Source organism: Alnus glutinosa, chromosome 2, assembly GCF_958979055.1.
Source record: "Alnus glutinosa chromosome 2, dhAlnGlut1.1, whole genome shotgun sequence".
NCBI classification, from domain to species: Eukaryota; Viridiplantae; Streptophyta; class Magnoliopsida; order Fagales; family Betulaceae; genus Alnus; species Alnus glutinosa.
In genome coordinates this window covers 33,231,154-33,250,524 of record NC_084887.1, presented here as the reverse complement: position 1 = coordinate 33,250,524, position 19,371 = coordinate 33,231,154, and the positions used below count along the sequence as shown (strand labels likewise).

At 36.1% G+C, this 19,371-nt stretch overlaps 2 protein-coding genes across 4 annotated transcripts; one reads left to right on the top strand and one right to left on the bottom strand.

The window, feature by feature from the left end:
• The first annotated feature begins 4,888 nt into the window (after positions 1 to 4,888).
• Positions 4,889 to 16,192, top strand: LOC133859596 (transcription initiation factor TFIID subunit 8). Of its 3 annotated transcripts, XR_009898776.1 has the most exons (5): positions 4,889 to 5,242; positions 5,710 to 7,158; positions 10,444 to 10,546; positions 13,822 to 15,796; positions 15,891 to 16,192. XR_009898776.1 is itself a non-coding variant. In XM_062295047.1 (2 exons), exon 2 carries the CDS (start codon positions 5,849 to 5,851, stop codon positions 6,989 to 6,991), a length of 1,143 nt encoding a protein of 380 aa, XP_062151031.1. In that variant the 5' UTR covers positions 4,889 to 5,242; positions 5,710 to 5,848; the 3' UTR covers positions 6,992 to 7,231. The 3 variants fall into 3 exon arrangements, 1 of the variants encoding a protein (XP_062151031.1); XR_009898775.1 differs by having other exon boundaries at positions 13,822 to 16,192; XM_062295047.1 differs by lacking the exons at positions 10,444 to 10,546; positions 13,822 to 15,796; positions 15,891 to 16,192 and having other exon boundaries at positions 5,710 to 7,231.
• Positions 12,437 to 17,583, bottom strand: LOC133859595 (protein LONGIFOLIA 2-like). Its single transcript, XM_062295046.1, has 5 exons — positions 16,859 to 17,583; positions 16,189 to 16,241; positions 14,140 to 16,104; positions 13,914 to 14,061; positions 12,437 to 13,420 (listed from the first exon to the last, which is right to left on the bottom strand). The coding sequence occupies exons 1-5, from the start codon at positions 17,016 to 17,018 to the stop codon at positions 12,603 to 12,605; spliced, it is 3,144 nt and encodes a 1,047-aa protein (XP_062151030.1). The 5' UTR covers positions 17,019 to 17,583; the 3' UTR covers positions 12,437 to 12,602.
• Between the last annotated feature and the right edge of the window lie 1,788 nt (positions 17,584 to 19,371).

Sequence of the window (19,371 nt, the reverse complement as noted above, 5' to 3'; positions counted from 1 at the left end):
CTTGTGTTCCTTTAATTTGTCTCCAAATTGTATATATTATCGTGTCAAAACGTATGGAGATCTGACTTGTATTATTCTAGGTGGGAAGGAAGAGGAATCTCTAAATCATCTCTTCTTTTGATGCATGTCCCTTTCTCTCCTCTATATATATGGATCTCTTTGTGGAAAATGCAACAGTACCCAAGCTATATATATTGCAATGAATTGGCCCTGTAGGACACTTTGCCTTGGCTCATTCTTTCAGGCTAGGGGTAACTTTCTCTCTACCATATATACCAGCAAATGTGGTGTACATTCATTGTTGTAGTCTAAGGAAATATTATGGTAGGGCAAAAAAAAAAAAACTCTTGGCTTTTCCAGGGCCACGGTCGATCGATCTCTAGATGAGTAGATGTAGCTAGATAGTATTTGTTACGACCTTAATTACGAGATTAATTAATTTTTGGATTAATTCAAGCCAAAATTAATTCCCTTCATCACGTACTGTCTCCATATCCTATGCCAAAAAATAGTTGACTCTTTGGCTCTTGGGGATTTTTCTTATTTAATTCCCCTAACTCGATCTAATTAGCTAGCTAGTTTTTGTTTGCTCCCATTTTCCCAGTTAGTTGTTGGTCATGCATGCTCTCTGGTTATAGCATGGGGTATGCATGCGCATGCCCTAGTAATTTTGTGATATATGTTCTTTCTTTTAAATTTATTCTTACTTACCAAATTAAAGACATAAAATATAAAATTCCGTACATATATAGCATGGGTCATGCATGAGTAATGTGGGACAAATGTAAATTTTACACCTTGCTAGAAACATTTGGAAATTAAAACATGCTATACAAGTAAGGGAGTCATTTTTTCTCTTTATGAATAAGAAAGAATTATATTAAAGAAATTAACAAACAAATACAAATTAATTAGGTCTGAGCACCAACGAACGTACCCTAGAACCTTATAACCACCAAGTACTGCTAACATCACCATGCAGAAGGAAAGATAGTCACGACGAAAACTAACAAAGCAAACCAAAAAAGCAACCAATAATTAAACTGAAAGAAGGGCTGGAACATACCAAAGAGAAGAATGCAAGGATGCGGTTGGCTTGATTGAACTGAAAGAAGGCCTGGGTGTCGAAAGAGGATAGGAGCAAAGCACGAGAATGGATGCCTTTCAAATGCTCGGGTACCGAAGAACGATTCAATCTAGGCGAAGTCGAGTTATTATGCTTTTCCATGTGTTTCTTTGAACGGGCGGGTGGCATGAAAGCGAGAATGAACTCTTTCTCCAAGACCGCCTCGGGCGATATTGGATTCATACGGATTATGATTCGACCTTCCACACACACACATATTTTCCTTTCTAAAATTTTCCCCACACACACACACACACATAAATATATATATATATATATATATATATTTTCCTTTCTAAAATTTTCCCGAAGGTCTTTACCACTATGAATCGGTTGCTCAATCTGCGATCGATTTTACAAGATTGGGTGCTTCTCTCCTTTGCCCTACACTTCCATGGCTGTTTTGTTCATGTAAATTCTTCCTTGTCTCTATCTACTGAGTTGTAGTTTGCAATTTAGAGTTCATACTACCTTATGGGAAAAGGGTGCCTTTTGTTGTAAAGAGGGAGAGCAAATTGGAGAGGCAAACAATCTTCACAAAAGAAGGCTCCAACAAAAAACGGGAGAGTAAAATGAAGAGGGAGGAATGGAGCCAAAGGAAAAATGGCGACAGGCAAAACCTTTAAAGTTTGGAAAGTAACCAGCTTTCTTTTTTTACATTTAAAATAGACTTTTAATCTTGGCCGTTAGTTTAAAGTACACCAGATTTGCTATTATTTAAACGAGATATGATACATTATTACCCCAAGATACAATTTCTAATCATCTTTGTCTACGTGATAACTTTTACTTTTATTTTTTTTATTTTTTATTTTTAGAAAAAAAAACCTTAAAGCTAACTAGGAGACTACCTTGCGACATGAGTAAAGCGATTAAAAATTATATCTTGATGTGATAAAATATCATATATCTATTTAAACTAGTGCATATACAAGAGTTGGCTAATGCCTGTAACTGCATCATCAGAACATTTCAAGGTGTCCTTATCCTATTTGTTGCCTAAATGGGATTGATTTTTGAGTCCTACTTTTTATTTGGTAGATATATGATATATTATATATGTTACATTTTCTCAAAATAATCAAACACTTATTAACATGCATGACATGCACTTCAATTCCATATTAATTGGAGTAGACTTATTCCAAACCTTCTCCAACCCTTTTTCAAAACTATCTTGTCATATTAAATCTCTGAACCTACCCCGAAGAGAAAAGAAAACGAAAAAATGAACCTAATTTATTTATTTTATTTTTCTTTTCATATCATATGTGCAAACGGCAAACCCATCTTTATCACATTGTTGTATCCAATTTTTCATGACCCAACCTCTTTATTATAATAAATATATCGGACATACAATTCTATTCATGCATAAATACATAGTAATTTTAAAAGTCTCTCATGTGATATTTTTTGTATTTCTCAAAAAATGAAATAATTTTTAAAATTATCAAATTTAACAGTGAAAAATCACGAAAATAAGTAATTTAATGAAAGGATAAAAAAAAAAAAAAAGAAGAAGAAAAAAGCAATTTCTTGCCACGAATTTCAGCTTGCTGTGGTAGTGCGTTCGCTTCGTAAGCGAAAGGCCGCGAGTTCGATCCTCACCTGGAGCTCTGATTCGCCTGTGTTTATTTTGTCTTTACTTGAATCCAAAAATCTAGTTGGCCCCAACGGCATTGATCGATGCCTGACACCTGGAAACTTTTTTATTATTACTTTATTTTCTTGGTCAATCACGTGAGTTGAGTTAAGAGTTGATTTAAATGAGCTGTTTTAATTATGGAACTTGGAAGTCTGGAAGAGTCGTACTTCAGAACAATGGAAGCAAAGATCTAATTTCTTTTTTTCTTCTTTTTTTCTTTTTTAAAAACTTAAAATTAGATCTTGGCTATTAAAAAACCTACAAAACCTATGCCAAATTCTATTTTGAGAAATGATTATTATAAATCGTAGACACAATTTTCGTTCAATTTTATCTACATGACAATAATTTCTTTTAATTTTCTTTTAAAAAAATGACCCACTATTTTTCCCTACAGTAATTCATCTTTTCTGAAATAAATAATTAAAAAAAGTAAAAATAAATTATTACGTGAGCAAAGTTAAATATAAATTATATCTACGGTTGTATAACAATCATTTCTTTATTATTTATCATAAAAAAAAAAAATATAGCATTTTGAATATTTTCATTTTTTCCAACTGTTATTTTTTTCAAACACACTTTTAAACTTAGGATTTTTTTTTTTTTAATATAAATTTTGTTTAAAAACGCACACTCGTTTAACGTAAGAATTGATGTTAAGATGAGTCTCGATTAGGCTAAGTTCAACCAGACTTGAGGATTTGAGTAGAAAAAGAAAAAAAGAAAAAAATTAGAGGGGCATCAATGCAAAATCCCTCGAGAGTTAAAATTATAATTTTTTTTTTTAACAGAAATTTCTTACAAATCGGTTTGTAAAAAATTTCATATATCCCACGTATAAGAGTAACATGTGTTCTTTAAATATGTGGGAAACACATTTTTTATTTATTAATACTATTAAAAAAGCATGTGAGAAGCACATACTATTAAAACAAGTATTTCTCACATGCCAATGGACACGTGTCAATCTTATACGTATAAAATTTCCTACAAACCGGTTTGTAGGAAATTTTTGTCCATTTTTTTTTTTAAAGAGTTAAAAGCTATAACTTTTGAAAAATGCTATACTTTCTATATTTTTTTTCCCCAAATAATATGTCACCATTTTATGAGATAATGATACATTTTAAAAAAATAATATATATCATTTAAATTTGACACATTATTTGGAAATTAATTTTTAAATTTTTTTTTTTTAAAGTATAGCACTTTTTACGTCAATTGTCTTTCTCCACGTGCTCAAAGAATTAAAATATTTTCGAAAATCATTTTTTTTTTCTACGCAATAAAGGAAAAAGGGTGAGGGAATTTCGAAAAGCAATTGATTAAATACACTATATATCTTAATTTTAACAACAAAAGAAAAGAAAGAGGTTGTTATTATGCTATTTATATTTTATGGATAATTGTACCGTTGGTTCATGTGATATGCCATAATTATTTTTTACTCCTTATGGTTTAAAAAGTTCATAGGAGGTCCCTGTGGTATGTAATAATTACGTTTTACAACCTGAATCGATTTTTCGTTCACCATTTTGACGGAATCTGTTTATCCTACACGTCAACGCCACGTGTCGCCAATAAGATGACGACACGTGTTCATCTTAATAAAAAATAAATAAATAAACTTATTTTTTTTTAAAAAAACAAAACAAAAACAAAAAGAAAAAAAGAAAAAAAGAAAAAAAGAAAAAAGGGTAGGCCAGCCACCCCCTGCCTTTTATTATTATTATTATTATTTTTTTAAATTTTTTAAAAAATAAGTTTATTTATTTATTTATAAATAAATTCATATTTTTTTATTAAGATTGACACATGTCGCCATCTTATTGGCGACACGTAGCGCTGACGTGTAGGGCTAACAGATTCCGTCAAAATTGTGGACGGAAAATCGACCCGAGTAAAACGTAATTATTGCATACCATAGGGACCTCCCATGAACTTTTTAAACCGTAAGAAGTGAAAAATAACTATGGCATATCATAAGGACCAACAGTGCAATTATCCCTAGATTTTATAAAAACGGGGCTACGGAAAATAGAACAATTTATGACTTTTAACTTGAAATTTCTGGTCCAAATTTTTACATGAACCCCAGATCATTGTGAAGCCATCCGGGGGACAGCTGTCAACCAGAGGCGGAGGTTCTCAACCCCCTTTCCCCCACACATGTTTCCCCTATCATTCCTCCTCTTGTTCTCTTCTATATAAGTATCGCACCTCTCTCTCTCTCTCTCTCTCTCTCTGTGTATGTTTCGCTTTCGATCCAGAGGGTGTTACTGGGGTTTAAGCGCATCGTCTCCACTACCAAACCCGAGATTGCAACCAAGCAATCTTATCTTGTGGTTTCTCCGGCCAGGGCTTATTCAATTCGAAGCTGGTCGTTGTTGGAGAGCTGTCTTCTGAGCTCAACTCCTTCTGCTGTTTCGATGCTCGAAGTAGATCCAAAACCCTAGAAATGGCCGGTGAGTGCTGCTGAGCTGAATTCAATTATTTCTGTGAATTCTTCTACTATTTGTTCCTGTAATTCGAAAAAACGGCTTTCTAGGGTTTGCTGCCTATAGGGCTCTGTGAAGCTTAGTTTGTGTCTTTTGAGATTTGTTGCACTTTTTTCTTATCAAAAAAAAAAGAAAAAGAGATTTGTTGCACTTTTTAGTAGGTGACAGCACACAGAAAAAATTTTCCAAGAGGGAGTACTTCATGTTTGTAATATTTGCGCGTGTTTTATTTATATATACTCGGAAAGTTTTCCAAGTTAAATTGGCGGCCGGAACTTGTGGAGCAATGCGAAAAAACTGAAAATAACACTAGATAAGCTTACTTCAGTCAGTTTTTTTGTTGTTTGCTCATTCTTATTTTTTTAATTGTTTCCATGGGTTCGAGTTTAAGAAAGAAATCATGATTCGAAGTTTTGATTTCTGGTGTTTTCCAGCATTTTATCAGCTTTGGAAGGAAGGGTAATCGATGAAATGATGATTTATGGGTGAGTAATGCAAGTTTTGGGGAATTTGTTACAATAAATGGTGCATTTGGGTGTGCAACATCGAATGAAGTGATATGAGGTGTTGAATATGAGCAATGGAGGTCGGGAGAGTGAAAGAGAGCCTGAAAAACCAGCTGCTCAGAGGAAACCCAGTGGCGTTGAATTTGCCCAGGCAATTGCAAAGATTGCGGTAGCACAAATATGTGAGAGCGAGGGGTTTCAAACTTTTCAGCAGTCTGCTCTTGAAACACTATCTGATGTTGCTGTTCGGTATATTCGTGATGTTGGGAAGACCGCGCATTACTATGCTAATCTAGCAGGTAGAACGGAGTGCAACGTTTTTGATATTATTCAAGGTTTGGAGGATTTGGGTTCGGCACAGGGATTTTTGGGTGCTTCAGAGATTGAGCATTGCCTTGCAAGTTCAGGAACAGTTAGGGAACTTGCTCAGTATGTTGGTGAAGCTGATCAGATCCCATTTTCCTATTCTCTTCCTCAGTTTCCAGTTGTTAAAGACCGAAAGCTAACTCCAAGTTTTTTGCAAATTGGGGAAGAGCCTCCGGGTGAGCATATACCCGCTTGGTTGCCTGCGTACCCTGATCCCAGCACTTATGCTCAGTCATCTACTAGGAATGAGAGGTCGGCAGAACCTCCGCCGGCTAAAATTGAGCAGGAAAATCAGCACAGAAAGGAAGAAAGGTCTTCATTGAACTTTCATCAACAGTTGGGTCGTAATGGGTTGGAAGGACACTCCTTGCTCATCCCTGGAGATGCTTCTAAGGCAAAAAAAGCAACAGAAAGTAACCCATTTCTTGCTGCACCTCTACAATTTGGTGAAAAGGAGGTGTCTCCTGTTGTTCTTCCAGCTAAGGCTAAACTTTCAAATGAAGCAACTATGGGAAATCCTATGATGGAAAATCATGGAATGGATAACCATATCTCAGTATTAGAGGCATTTGCTCCAGATATTGAAGCAATGAAGAGCAGATTATGTGATACTGAGGAGGGACCGAAAAAGGTTCTTCTGAACAGCAGGCCAACTGTGCAATTTAAGATCGGAATTGGAAAGAAGTCCTTTGGTACAATGCTAGATTTGAGCCCAGAGAACGAAAGTTTTGAGGTAGCTGCACCCTGGTTTGGGAGGGAAAATGAAAAGGACGACAAGAAGAGGAGGGCTGAGAAAATTATGAAAGAATCTATGAGAAACACAATGGAACTTGATCATTTGTAAATTAGGCTTGTTTGATTAGAATTTGTATACTTGTTTAGGAGACTGGCAGCAGAAGATGGTTCCATGGTAGTCATAGTCAAGGGCATAATGTTGTCTGCATAGGGCATAATAGTTTGGATATTACAAACTGCCAGATGGAAATGTTCCCACTTTAACAAGGTTTTGAGGTATGTGCATGTCAGTTGCCATGGTAGACCCAGTGAATGATTCTTTCTAATTGAAATTCTTTTTCTTCTCTTATTATGATCTAATACTAGATGGTACATGGCTTTCTCCAGTGCTGGCCTGGATTGAACTTTGCGATGCATATTTATAAATTGACTGTGTACAATATCATATTAATAGAGTACCTGTTATGAAAATCAGTAAAATTGACCGAGTCACTGACGCATATTCTTCCGTGCCTTTTTTTAAAAAAAAATGAAACTGAAGTTGGAGAACTTGTTCAGCTTGCATTGAATTGCTTTCCTTGATAGCAAGAAAATACAATTCTATGCTTGACATCTTATTTCATGATAAATTCAATTCGGCGGTTAACATACATGCGGGAAGCAGGCGGTTAGGTTTTGAGACTTTAAGCTCTGAACCCAATTACTGGAGAAAAGTCCTAAAAGATACACATTATGGTATTTTACAATTTCATGTTTTTGTCTTCTGGTTGATATTGAGTCATTTAGCTAATTGCATCACTAAAAGAAGACCAATTCTTTTGTTCTCTTTTGAGTTTCAACAAAGTCTCTGCCAGAGAGTTGTTCTCCTTTATTAAATATTTGTTTGGGATGAGTGATAGACAGACAGATAGATTGGGAGGAAGTAAAACTAACTTGTCTTTTTGATATTTACCAACATTGCATCCATCAATACCTATTTGTCCTGAATGGGAGAGATTTTTGAAAAGTTATTTGTTTTATTTCTCTCAAATAAATTTGAAGTGTAAAAGGGGCAGAAATGGCCACCCAACTTCTTACAAAGCAGTAGAGTCGTAGAGCGAGATGGAATCTTTGTTCTCCATCATTAAATATTTGTTTGGGATGAGTGATAGACAGACAGATGGAGTGGGAGGAAGTAAACTAACCTATCTTTTTTGCTATTTACCAACATTTCTGTAGCTGAAATTCATCCATCAATACATATTTGTCCTGAAGAGAGATTTTGAAGACTTCTTTATTTTATTTTTCTCAATTAAATTTGAAGTGTAATCATAGGGGCAGCAATGGCCGCCTGACTTCTTCAAAGAAGCAGACAGAGATGTAGTCTTTGTTCTCCATAATTAAATATTTGTTTGGGCTGAGTGATAGACAGATGGAGTGGGAGGAAGTAAACAAACTTGGTTTTTGCTATTTACCAACATTTCAGTATCTGAAATTCATCCATCAATACATATTTGTCCTGAATGGGAGAGATTTTTAAAAACTTCTTTCCTTTTTTTTTTTTTTTCAAATAAATTTGAAGTGTAGACAAATGGACAGCAATGGCTGGCCAACTTTTCACATTTCCAACCTCCAATATGTATGTAAGCCCTGTCAGCAATATACCAATACAGGATTGAAGATCACTTTCTTTGAGAAGCTCCCTTAACATATTTTGTTTTCAAGGTATGGATATCTTACCTGCCTGGGGATGTGTAAGAGACAACCAAACAGTGCACAAAAGGTGCAAGGGTGGTTATCTTGATGTTTGTTAAGCCATGTGGGCACTGGGCATTTAAGCATCTAATTGACTTGCGGCCTTATTATAGTTGTGGTGTGGACTCAAGAGTAGTACTTTCTCGAAGACTAGGGGTGCAAAGCAGATATAATTGTTTCAGTTAATATTATATTTTTCATGAATTTAGACAATCTAGTTTTGGATTTAGCCTAGCATTATATGTTAGTTTTTTCCAATTCTCCACATTCTTATTCAACAATGAAGCTGGAAATTAGAACAATCTGGTCACCCTGCACTTTTGTATTCATGGGTCAAAAACATTTTTTTTTTTAAAAAAAAAAATTGTGTTTCAACTCTTGCTTCAAATAATTTCCTGAGAAGAGCAATTTAGAAACCTTCCAAAGGAGCAGAACCCCATCCTCCAACCGACAGAAGTCAGTTGTTAATACTATAGGAGTCAAAGACTGGCTTTGGAGTCAGAAACTGAAAAGAGTAATAATCAGGGAAGTTTACTATGGGATGAATTTAGCGTTGTGATTGATTCCATTTTCTCCTGCTCCACCACTCTGGCTACCGTCTAATTTTCTATGATGTGAGCTCCATCTTCTGCAGCATCCTTGGATGATGGATGATGGAATCCATGGACAATCTCTGGAAGCGGCGTGTCATTGTGGTTAATAGGTGTTGTATGTGCAACAGGAATGAGGAGTTCATGGACCATATTCTTCTTCATTGTGAGGTTGCTTGTGCCATTTAGAATGTTTTCCTCAGTTGATTTGGGTTGTCTTGGGTTATGCCTAGATGAATAGTCGATTTAAATGCTTTTGGTGGACTATCGGCAACACTCGGCGTGCTGCTGTGTAGAAGATGGTGCTTTTGTGCCTTTTGTGACGTCTATGAAAGGAAAAGAATAATAAAAGTTTTGAGGACTGCAAGAGGATTTTGGAGGAGATTAAGTCTTACTTTTCAATACTTTGTATCTTTGGATAGTTGCTTATGTTTCTCCTTTGGTGATTAGTTATCATAATTTTTATGTTCTTTTGCCTCTACTAGTTTGGTGGCTTCTCTTGTATACTTCTTGTGTACATGGGACGCCTTATGCTTTTAATGATATCTCGATTACTTATAAATAAAAAATAAAGAAAGAAAGACGATGGAATCCTAAAGGGGTTAAATTTTTTATCTCCAACTGGTGACTTTATTGGAGCTTTTCTGAAATTGATTCCATGTTTGTTCCAATAGACAGGGGAACCTACAATGGGAAAGTTTAGGAAGTTTTCTGTTTATTTTTCCATTTAGACCTTGCTCTTGCTTTAAGCTCAATGTCGGTGTTCCTCCTGAATTCTCTTTTGGCAAAGAGAAGGTTCCAACTAATTTTATCTTGACAGTGGGTGAAAATATTGTTGCAATGGTGTTCTTTTTTTGTGTTATATATATATATATATATTTTTTTTTTTTTTCTAGTTCTTTGGGTGAGAGATTGGATGCAGGACTGTCCGCACCATAATTCAGTTATGGTCTTTGTACATTATTGTGGTTTATGTCTAGGATTACTCTTTTATCTGCTTATAAGTTCTTAAATTTTCCAAAGTTAGATCTTTTGTTTTCTTTCCCTAGCGATTTTGTTGGTTCTTTTCTATAGTTGTGTGTGCCTTTTTCATTTTGCTTTCTGATTCTTGTTATTGCTGATTAGAAATGACATGTTTGCCAACAGGAGCTAGAATAATATCTTTATGCCATGTTTAACTCTCAGCTGCAGTTTTCAGATGCCATAAATTATTAATTCGAGGTCTATTGGATTTCAGTAACCACTTGCAGGGTCATGGTACTTGGTTTCCACATTTCAACATCATATGTGGTGTCTTATGGCCAAGTTGATTTCAGCTATAGAAAACAACTGATTTTAAGGTGATTAATACTTTGCTTATAAGATATTGCTCATTTTTCTATGCATTAGATATTGCTCATTGTTCATCCTTTTTTACCCCTTAACTATGATTTTTTATTATTATTATTAATTTTTTAATTCGGGTTTATTTGTTCACCCTATAAATTGCAAGTCATTTCTCTCCTTTGATTTGGGAAAGGTTTGCTAACAGCTGAAAGTAGGGATAACTTGCAATGCTAGAATTCTTTTAGTGACGTTCTGACACCCAAACTCTTAGACACCATTTTCGTACAAAAATGCAAGAATATCCATCTTTTCTGGGTAATCTTCAATTTCTAAGGTTATCCTTCTGACTTCTCAGTTTCTTTTAACAAGGTAATTTATCTGTCATATCTAGCCGGGCATTCTGGTGTGGGGTTGATCATCAGCCCCGGTGATGGCTACTCAAAGCCATGGTAGGATCAAGTACAACATAGTTGACAAGCAAATTGCCCAGTAAACAATAATTCAATTTGGGCATAGGAATTTGACGTAGTGGAAGAAATAGAAAGAGAAGAATAAATCTCTTTCATGAATCCTTACGCCATATGGAAGCAGAACACAGAAGAAATCTGTCATTTTATTAAAAAAATGCTCAATAACAAGTTTAATGATCTCAACGATTGAAATATATGGTTCAATACAAACCTTTTGTTACACATCCCAGTCTAAACAGAAAAAGTAAAGATATTAAAAGACTCTAAAAATGAAATAGAACAAATTCTAAACTACCTAGGAAAACACCAAAAATACAAAAAATCCTAAAGTTATTGGGAAACTGATGCAGGAGGAAATCAGACACAACTATAGAATTAATTGGTCTATTAATGCAAAAGAAAATCAGACACAAATATAGAATTAATTGGTCTATGATGTGGCGATGAGATTTATTTGGCTTAAGCAAGAATGGAAAGGGTCAACTACTCAAGAAGGAAAGAAGAGACCTTTGGCAATTGTGATTTAGAAGATATTCTCTACCGAGTTGTCAACATCCATCAAGGGAAAAACCAAGAAGGAAAGAAGAGACTATCGACAAATCTCTTGATTCATCTTTTAAAGAATTCTCATATTTATATTTACTTTGTCGTTAAGTAATATTATAATTATTATATTTTCCCTAATATGGTAATTCTTTGGCATCAAGTATTTCCCATGAATTTGGAGATATTCTTTGGCACAAAGTATTTTCATAATATGTTTATTTGTATTTATTTCAAGTCTTAGGAGATTTTATTTCCTTTAGTAGTCATTAGAGCTTTATTATAAATAGGGACATTTGTAATAGAACAATCAATGGATTGAATATTGTTATTTTCTCAGAGTTCTCTTTGTGTTTTGGGATAATTTATCTGTCTTCTTCCTTGCAAATTGCCTGTTGAATAGTCTGCAAAATAATCGTTATTCTATCCGGCGTCAAAAACCTAAAAAGAAAATAAAGTAAAGTAGAAGAAAAGAAAATCCTAGCACGATTTGAATTTAGGGTGTCACTTATCCTACACTGACATTGGAGATTTCCTTATGGGGAGTTGGTCGGGAATTAATGGAGTAATATGAATAGAATATAATAGAAAACCCAAGCATGGATACAGGATGTGGTTCCAATGTTGAAATGTTTGAATAATTCTGGACATTGTCTTATTATGTGGGAGCAGTGCATAAAGTTACTACAAAAAATCTGATTAGTGGACCAATTCTGTACATATGTTTTCTGAATCTTCATGATATATGTTGACCAAGTTCTTAGAGTTCTTGAGGCGAAGCATTTCTTTAATGTTATTACTTATTAGTGCTGTTGTCTTCTTAAAAATGATTTCTGATGATGTGTGTAGCACAGTGGATTTCAGTTAAACAGACGGATCATAGATATACACTGACTATAATTTACCTGTATGTTATAAGCCTCAAATGGAGATTTACAGGCTAGCAAAGAGCTACATTCTTACTCAAGTATTATTGGGATTTTATAAAGAGTAAAACTCCAACCATCTAAAAAAAGAAGAAGATTGAATCTCATCTAAAACTATGTTACCAAAACCCCTACATGGAAAGCAGCTTCCTGCAAGGCCTACCAGGTCGGCCTTGCTGACCAGCTCCCTCACTGTACAGAACTTCAGTTATTAAGTCTTTAAAGATCAACCTTTCAACATCCAAAACTACCCCGGGAATTTCACTGTGGCAGTCTGTCCAATCCATTGATCGATGCATTAAATCTTCCCATTTGATGCTCCTCAAACTGTCATCCTCCTCTAGGCTTCTGTTCAAGTTGTTGTTCTGTATCTGATCTACCTCTGAACACAGTTCTTCCAGAAGCTGCTGCCCTCTTGTTTTTCTTCCTCCTAGCTTATTTGGTGAGAACCACTGCTGGGGAGGACCTCCCAACAGTAACTTACGAGCTAGAATTTCATTAACAGTATCAAATATCAGTAGTCTTTGAATGTTCTCAGCAGGTTCTGACTTAATAATCCTTTTATCACTTTGTTTATCATTTAAGATCCCTTTACTTGCCTTAATTTGTTCCAATGCAAGCAACAAGTTATGATTAATGGGGTAGCCGTCAACTTGGAGCTGAAAGGTCATCGAGCCAGAGTCAAGATCTCTAAGGACACCTGATGCTAACAATATTTCTGAAATGTACCTGTGGTCTGAATTTGTGCCCTCTTGGAGGTGTGCAATGTAATTGGTGGTGGGTTCCTCTTCAGTACAGTTTATTTGCTGAAGATTCTGTACTAAATGCTGGATGTTTTCTAGTTTCTTATGATCAATGTCAGCACTGAATCTTGGTTGTCTGCTCTTCTGCAATTGAGCTAGATCTCCTGGATTCCATTCCGCTTCATCAGGATTTAGAGCCTCATAATCTGTTGCAAGAAATTTGAGGAGAAATCAATTCATTAGCAAGTCTTGCAATCTGTTATGCAGTCTCTCTCTCCCTCTCCCTCTCTCTCTCACACACATCATATTTAGGAGTGAACAGTGTTGCACTCCTAAATTGGTGGTAGCTTAGTTTTGTTTGGTATTATGGGATTGTAGATTACGAAAGAAAATGAATTCAAAAAACCAGGGTTACTATTTTCTTCCCTTGTTCTCATTGATTTTATAATGGAAACCATGCCATCTCACCATTAGGCCTAGCCAATTGCTACCTTAATTTGTTTTTTTTCGATGCTGTTGTTCTTCCTAGAATTATCATGCTTCTGTAACTTCTGTTCATATTTGTTCTTTTTTAATCATCCTTATGAAGCACTTATCAATGTTCTAGATGCGGGAATTGGTTTACTGGCTATCAATGGATTAAATATGTTGAAGTTCTACTATACGAAATCTATGGTGTCAAATGTACAAGAACTGCACCTTTAGAGGCATTTGATATCTTCTTCACAGGAGATGGCGACTCATCTCTGTAAAATGTAGCATCAAGAACAGAGACAGGACTTGGTTGTTCCAAGGTAGCTATTGCAGGTTCTACCATCAACCTGTCTTTGCCGAACCCTTCTGGATTCTGAATGAGAGAAAACAATACCTGTTAGCCAGATATTTAAAATGCTTCTGTGGGCAAATAAAAATCAAGGACACTTACCTCTTGTTTCTGGCAATAGTGCTGGAAGAAGGTGGTATTGATCTTATCAGATTTATTGGTGCTTGTAACTTGTGTGTCAATATGAGAGCCTGAGCTAATGTTGCTCTCAGATTGCAGAGAAACGGTGTCACCTTGGTGACTTAAATCTCTCATGTCACTGCTGGTCTTGCTCAATTGGTCATTGCATTGCTGCAAACTGTGAGATTTTAGTCTGAGTTTTCTACCTGGTGAGTTTGATCCTGTTGGTTGTCTTGTACATTGGCTAATGATCTTGCTTGAATCTGATGACGAGATGGTGTGAGGTGACTCCTGCTGCAATCTGAAATTCCTTTGTTGCAGTCTCGGGCTCACAGTAACTGAGCTTGTCTTTTTTTCTCCAATGATGTGTCCGGGCACCTTTAAGGCTGATGTTGATTTTGAAGTTTTTGCATGTGTTTTCTTATCTGTGGAGCGAGACGGTGGACTGCAATGGTCTTTTAGATGATTGCTTCTTGGAGTTATATCTTTAGCTGTTCGCATGTCAACCTTTCTCCCGTCTGCAGTGTCACCATGCTTGCAGAGACCTGACATACTTTCAGTTGGAATTATGGTGGAAGCATGATCACATGTTCTTCTGATAAGGTTAACTGGTTTCATGATGACTGTTGGGGATTTATAACTCTTTGGAGAATGAGACCCCTTGACTGTGGAAGAAATTGGGTCCTTATTTTGTAGCTTTCTTGGGCTTGCTAAATTTGAGGTTTGATGAGAACTGCTACTGTTGCTTGTTTGAGATGCAAAATTGGAAGCCTGTTCTCTTTTGGTATCTAATGCTTCTTTCGTCTTCTGCATTGATTCAAGTATCTGTTTAAGAGCTCTGAGATCCTTTCCAGATTTTTTGAACTCAAGTTTGGCCAGCCTTTGTTCAATTTCACCATAAACAGAGAGGGAGGAGTTTGAGGCTTTTGTGGTACCTTCCTCATACTTGAAATTTGTTTGTTGAGAATCTCTGCTCCCATCTGGCTGCCTCCATGGAGCTGGATCTGTTGGAAACCTTGAAGCCGAGGTGGGCCGCATAACTGATTCAACATTTTTCAACCTGGCTAAGATGGGGTCCTTCCTCGGGGACCCAGAAATTTGATTTTGCTTGTTTCCATCAGTTCTTGATGCTTTTGAGAAGGGAACAGATTTATCTGTTCGGCAGCTACTAATAATCCCTGATGGATTCTCACTTGTCCACGTTGACTGTGGGAAAGCTTCCACTCCCATCAACTTTGCAACAACGCTGGAAGATCGTGTGGAACTTTCTGGTTCTTGCTGCTGGTTAAGCATCTTGCTGGAGTTCCCATTCCTTCTCTGCAGATCCTTCACAAGAAAATTTGATTTTGTTTCAGAGGTAGTACCCCTTATGGAGCCTTCTCTGCTGTCCAATGATAGCCTTGGTAGTTCTTTGAGCTTTATGGTGGACTTGCAAGCATATTGTGATAGCCTTCCATCATAAGAGAGCCGGGGAGCATCCTTCAGTGATGAAAGCTTACGACCATCTTTCTCTTCCTGGTAATTCCTAGATGCTTCCCGGTGTTTAGCAAGAACGCGAAATGAATCATCGAGACTGGAAGCTCTGGGCTTGACAGGTTTGGGTGGCTGCAAAGGCCTTGGGGAATCTATGTATACCAAGGTACTCACCACTGCTTCCTCTTTACCAGCAGTTTTTACTGATAATGCACGGGCTTCTCTGTAGATAGAATCTTTAACAACATATCGGATATCAGGGGATTGCTGGCTTAACTGCAAAGGAGCGTTTGTTTTTTTCATGGGGCGAGTGGGGGTTTCAGGGAAAATGGGTTGATTAAACGAAGATGCTGTTTTGTCATACTGATCTATAGAGGAGAAGCCAGATGAACATGAGGAAGATGAAAGAGAGGTTTTGGATGATTCTTTGGAGACTCTCTCTCTCTCTTTCACCAACTTGTTCCGATCTTTTTCCTGCAAAATTGTAAGTGAAAATATGCTCAAATGCTTCTGCTAGAAACAAGCGTCGTTGTAACGATTGAAGTTTAAAATTCTTACTGTAGCTCTCTGTAATGCACTATCTGGCTGCGATGCGCGGTTGCTATTTTGCCCTATAGTAACAACAAATCGTTAAAAGTGTTGAAGAAATTAACAGAATGGTAGATGGTTTTAACATTGCTCAAGCTTGCAAAAAAACAAAACGAAGGGCAAAAAACAAAGTGTAGCAAGTTCACGACAGGCCGGGTTTGATAACACGAGGAAATTAATGCAACGTATATTACTGAAAGTAGCTAAAAATGCTGTTGGGCGCAGACCTAATTAAGGGCACATGTGAACAGTGAAGTGGTTCCAGAGGAGATAGAGAAAGCTGTGAGGCTGACGGACAAGAGCCTCTCTGATATTTAATTAATTTACTAGAGAAAAAATTAAACTGGATATAAGTTTTTGCTATAATTAGTGGCAATTTATATAGCAAAATATTAGATGTGTGTAGGTACAGAGAAAATCAAATCACTCTTATGAACATTTTATATGCCCCGAGAAAGGAAAAGTGATCAAAGAGAAGTACTAGGCCATAGTAATTAGCAAATGATTATCATTCATACAAACGTTAAGTTTTCTCAAAGATGTGAGAGAAGTGATAACGAAACCGAGTCTTGGGGACTAAACAAACCGTAAACCACACATTCCTACAAATACGCGTACAACATCGTAGATGAATGAATACCTGGAGGAAGTCTCTTGTGGCTGTGGCTGTGGCTGCTCACGCGTCGGCCATTGAGGAAATTGTGGCCGTTAAAGAGCTGAAAAATGCCATTCATGCACCCAATCTGCTTCTGTAGATCTTGGTTTTCATCCGTTAAGGAACGCAAAAGCTTTGCAGACATTTTGATCACCCCCCAGAAGCAAAAAAAAGCTTAATTTCACTGGCTAATTAGCTTCCCTTAATATCCCATCTCCAAGAACGAATGCAGTACTCCAGGCATATTGGGTTTCAGAATCTTAAGAGCATTCAGAGCATTAATCGTACTTGCAATGAAAGCACTCCAGTTTGGCATAGACCATATAATAAGTCTGCAGGAAAAGCTGAGTGGTTCTTCTTTTACAGTCTCTCTTTTTTCTTTTTTTTTGGGAGTTTCAGAGAAGAACAGAAAATAGTGGAATGAACAGATAATAAAGAGAATAGGAAAAAGAAAGTAAAGCATCCCAAGATATATCACTATCCATGAGCAGTTGTATATATTGGGGTTTTAGTTTTACAGAAGAATGCAGACAATATCTTCTGCAAAACGAAAAGCAACGAAAAAGAGAGGGACGGTAAGGGAGGGGACCCAAGACCCACAAATTTGCCACTTGCCCCACCTTCAAAGGACTATCAACACATATATCTGCAGCCTTCAGGCTGTTTAGAGGCTATAGGCTTATAGCAATGTGGGGGGTGGGGGGGGGTATGGCCGACTATGGGTGTATTATATATGAAGCCAATGCTGAAAATCAGCTTAGGAAGAATGAGAAGCTGCTGTGACGACCCTTTTTATCATATTGCGTAAGAGAGAGAGAGAGAGAGACAGAGAGGGGACGTGGAATATATGGGTCAAATCTTGGGGGAGGGGCAAAAGTATACTAAAAAATGATAAAGGAAAGATGGAGGGAGGAGAGGTGTGAATCTGTTGATGAGATCTAGAACGGTCATTTTCTCCCACTTCCATGTGGACAAAATAATGTGGTTGTCTGGAGCCTCAGCCTGAGCCTCAAGATGAGCATGTGGAGGCTGTCAGAGAGTGGGAAGAAATATTTTAGTGGATCTATGCACTGGAAAGCTTGCAGCTTGCAGCGCCCGTCTATAAACCCCTTTTACAACTATATATCATTTCTTTTCTTTTTTTTAGGGGCCGAGGTCGAATTTATAAAAATAATACGATTTCTTTGTTTCTCCTATCAAGCTGTTTTATTTTATTATTAACCTTATTCTTCCCGTTAGTTGACAAAATTTGTGCATAAATTAAGCGAGAAAAAAAAAATACAAAGCTACTTAGATGTTAGATTTTTTTTATTTTTTATTTACAAATAATCGAACAAGTAACAGATTTTATGTTTTGTTTTGCCAAAAAAAAAAAATTAAATAAGTACCAGAAAAAGAAAAGATGAAACAACAAAACCATTGCATCAACAATCAAAGTAACGTGCCTTTTTTTAAAAAAAAAAAAAAAAAAAAGTGTACTAGCTATACATAGACGTGACATTTGCTTTCACTCAATAACATACCTACGTCAAAACAATAAAGCACCTAGCTAGGTAGCCATACAATTTAGCAAGTTTTGTGTTGTCTAACGTACAATGTGGATGCGGCTTGTGTGTGGGTCTATATATAATAGCCACAAGCTAGCTAATAATTAAAGTTGTTACCTTTATCTATAACCCGAGAAAATTAACACAATACAAAGAGATTAGCTAAGAGGAGGAGAAGAAGAAGTTGATGATGATAAGAACTACAAGAAAATTGAAGAATAATTTATCTTATACCAAGTCTAGAGTAATACTATAATGTTTTTATTGAGTTTTCTAAAAATTAATGTAACTTTTAAAATCATCATTAAATATTCTATAAATTAGATTTTGATTCAATGTTAATTTTAAAGTCAGATCAATTTTGAGATGATCTAAGAAGGACATAGGTATTCCTTATAGCATTACTCCCGAGTGTAACATATTGGCCTCATATGAGAAAGATAAGGAGTTGCCTGAATAAAATGGGTGGTTTATAAAGATAGTCATGAATGCTAAGTTCTACATTGTCTAGTTACTAGGTGAATTAAACTTGGCAGATATAGCTAACGTTTTTTCTAGGGTCATTACATCGATTCTCCTCCGGGCATGCATTAGTCCTCTATAATATATCTTTTAAACTTTTTCATTTTTTCAATATTGAAGAGAAAAGAAAGAAAGGAAATGAAGAAATTGGGGCACAAAGATAAATAACTAACTGGGCAGTAATAAAAAAAATAACAATTACACAACTTGTATATAACATCATTCACATGGGGTGGGGTTTATCACCACATGAGCCCACCCCATATGACTGATTATTGTGTAAAATTTATGTAATTGTTATTTTTTTTATTCTTTTCTCGACTAAAAAGAAAACAAGAGCCAAATTGCCAAAGAGAGAAGAATACTCTAAAACAACAGCAATAGACAAGCAAAAAAGGTGTAAAAACACGTCACGTCATGTTTTGAAAG

Excerpts from the sequence above, each read along its gene's own strand:
- LOC133859596 (XM_062295047.1), top strand. The coding sequence starts at position 5,849 with ATGAGCAATGGAGGTCGGGAGAGTGAAAGAGAGCCTGAAAAACCAGCT.
- LOC133859595 (XM_062295046.1), bottom strand. The coding sequence starts at position 17,018 with ATGTCTGCAAAGCTTTTGCGTTCCTTAACGGATGAAAACCAAGATCTA. Across the intron at positions 16,242-16,858 it reads CCACAAGAGACTTCCTCCAG|GGCAAAATAGCAACCGCGCA; the intron begins GTATTCATTCAT and ends TTGTTACTATAG. Across the intron at positions 13,421-13,913 it reads GATATCAAATGCCTCTAAAG|ATTATGAGGCTCTAAATCCT; the intron begins GTGCAGTTCTTG and ends TTCTTGCAACAG.